The 1,906-nt window shown below is 37.6% G+C and overlaps 1 protein-coding gene across 1 annotated transcript in view; it reads left to right on the forward strand.

Moving 5' to 3' along the window:
* The window catches only part of LOC138041391 (riboflavin-binding protein-like), a 5,876-nt gene extending 4,673 nt beyond the window's left edge, over window positions 1–1,203 (forward strand). The window contains exon 3 of the mRNA XM_068887165.1: window positions 1–1,203. This exon is cut by the window's left edge and continues 118 nt beyond it. Coding sequence (XP_068743266.1) covers window positions 1–232 — 232 coding nt within the window. The 3' untranslated portion in view covers window positions 233–1,203.
* Window positions 1,204–1,906: the final 703 nt, after the last annotated feature.

Genomic DNA, 1,906 nt, shown 5'->3' on the forward strand with positions numbered 1-1,906 from the left:
CCCAGCTGACAAGAACTGTACAACCTATGAAATGATGTATAGAAATGGTGCTAACCTGTGTGAGAAGATGTGGGGAGGTTCCTATATTTACACCAAGCCAAATGTTGATTTTTCCAACTGCCTGATGATGGATGGATCAAATAAAGTTTTTTCTAGTAAGGCGTATGCCTTGCTTTCTAGTAAGGCGTATGCCTTGCTAGTCATTTTGTTAGCTTTGGCTGTCATACAGTGAGCTCAAAGACTTCCTGGAAAAGCTTATTAGTGTAGAATAATTTGTTTCGGCTGTATTGAATAGATTTTGTAGTTTCGATGGAGTTTGAATCTCAACACCTAATTGTGATTGCAGTCGTGGAAGGGTCACGTGGACCACTGTGTTTCTTTGAAAAATGGCTAATGCTCCAAACATCCTGCCTGAAAATCTTTCTAAGGGTGGTTAATTTACTTTTGTCAACTTGTTTGATAAATACCAATATCATTTGTATAAGGGCCAACTATGGTTCCATGAAAAGTAGATATCTTAAAAAAACAAGCTATAAATAATAGGCCAGTTTGCCTCCTTGCCAAAGCTTACATGTTCATGAAGAAACATTTATTTTAGTCATATTGCAATCTCCTCAAGGGGTTTAAATAACTTTTTCCATGAGCTGCTAGCAATGGTGAAATATTAGCAGCTGCTATGGGTCTTAACCACACGGTGGCCATGTCGATTCCCGAAGGATTAAAAACTTTTGTTTTGCCCCACCGAAACTTGTTCCCAAAACATTTAAACTTGAGGCACAGCGTACGAAATCTATTGTCTATGGCCAATATTGGCTGCTGTGCGAATAAGGCCCATTGCAGCACAAACCCAAACACTAGAGCCTGTTCACAGGCTAAACAATTCGAGGTAAGAGGTCCTTTAGGTGGACCAGGTGCTAGACTGCCAGTAACCAACTTTGTTGAAACCCTTGTTCATCAAAGAGCACACATATATTTTTCAAATCTTCATGACTGTGTACCTTGGATTAGACTTCTAGTTTTTCTTTTGGCCTGAAACAGAGGTGTGTGAAATTTACATTGACTGTAAATGAGTTATTTATGACATCCTTTCAAAAGATATTTGTATGTTTGCTGTGGATGTCTGTAACGAAAAATATTGTAAGCTGTAATGTTTACTTCCTGGATTTCAGATAATTGCACAATGTAATAAAAATATAAATTGATTATTATTGGTCCTTAACCCAAAAAATGGGGGTCACATGGCTCATTTTTGAAATATAAGCAAGTAAAGACAAAATATAGGATGTTTTGGGATGGGTTTCATGTTGCCATGGTAACCTATTTCGTTACAACAGTGGGTGCATTTCGTTAAGCAGTAATTGGTGTTTCACATTATTATGGTACCATAATACTGCTGTTACGTGATACAGTGTTGTAGTGACAATCCTTAAAAGTAGTGAAACTGGTTACCAGCCACCTTAAATGCTTATATCCAACATGCAAACGAATTCATCAATTCCCACTTTTTCATTACTGCAAAGTAATTAGCTGGTTAGGTTGAAACCCTTTGCAAAATAAAAACAACTCTTTGATTCAGAGCTATCTGCCCAACTGGAAAATTGAGGCTGTTCTGAATCTTCTCCAGATAATTTTAAAGTTTAAAGAGAGTTTCATTTTAGTCTGCTGATCACTCTCCAGCTATAAAAGAAGTTGGGACCCCGGAGGACAAAACAATCAATGAGAGTTGGGTTTCTCAACAAATGAATGAAGGGGGTCGTTTCTAAAGAAACTGGTGCTGCGTCGGTGGGGAAATAGTATACAAAAATTTGGTTTTATCAACGGAGTTTATAATGTAAATTGGCCGCCGTACAGGGATTTAGAATCTCTGTACGGTGGCCAATTTACATTATCAAAAAATGTCAATGTA

This window comes from Montipora capricornis, chromosome 1 (assembly GCF_036669925.1).
Source record: "Montipora capricornis isolate CH-2021 chromosome 1, ASM3666992v2, whole genome shotgun sequence".
Lineage (NCBI taxonomy): Eukaryota > Metazoa > Cnidaria > Anthozoa > Scleractinia > Acroporidae > Montipora > Montipora capricornis.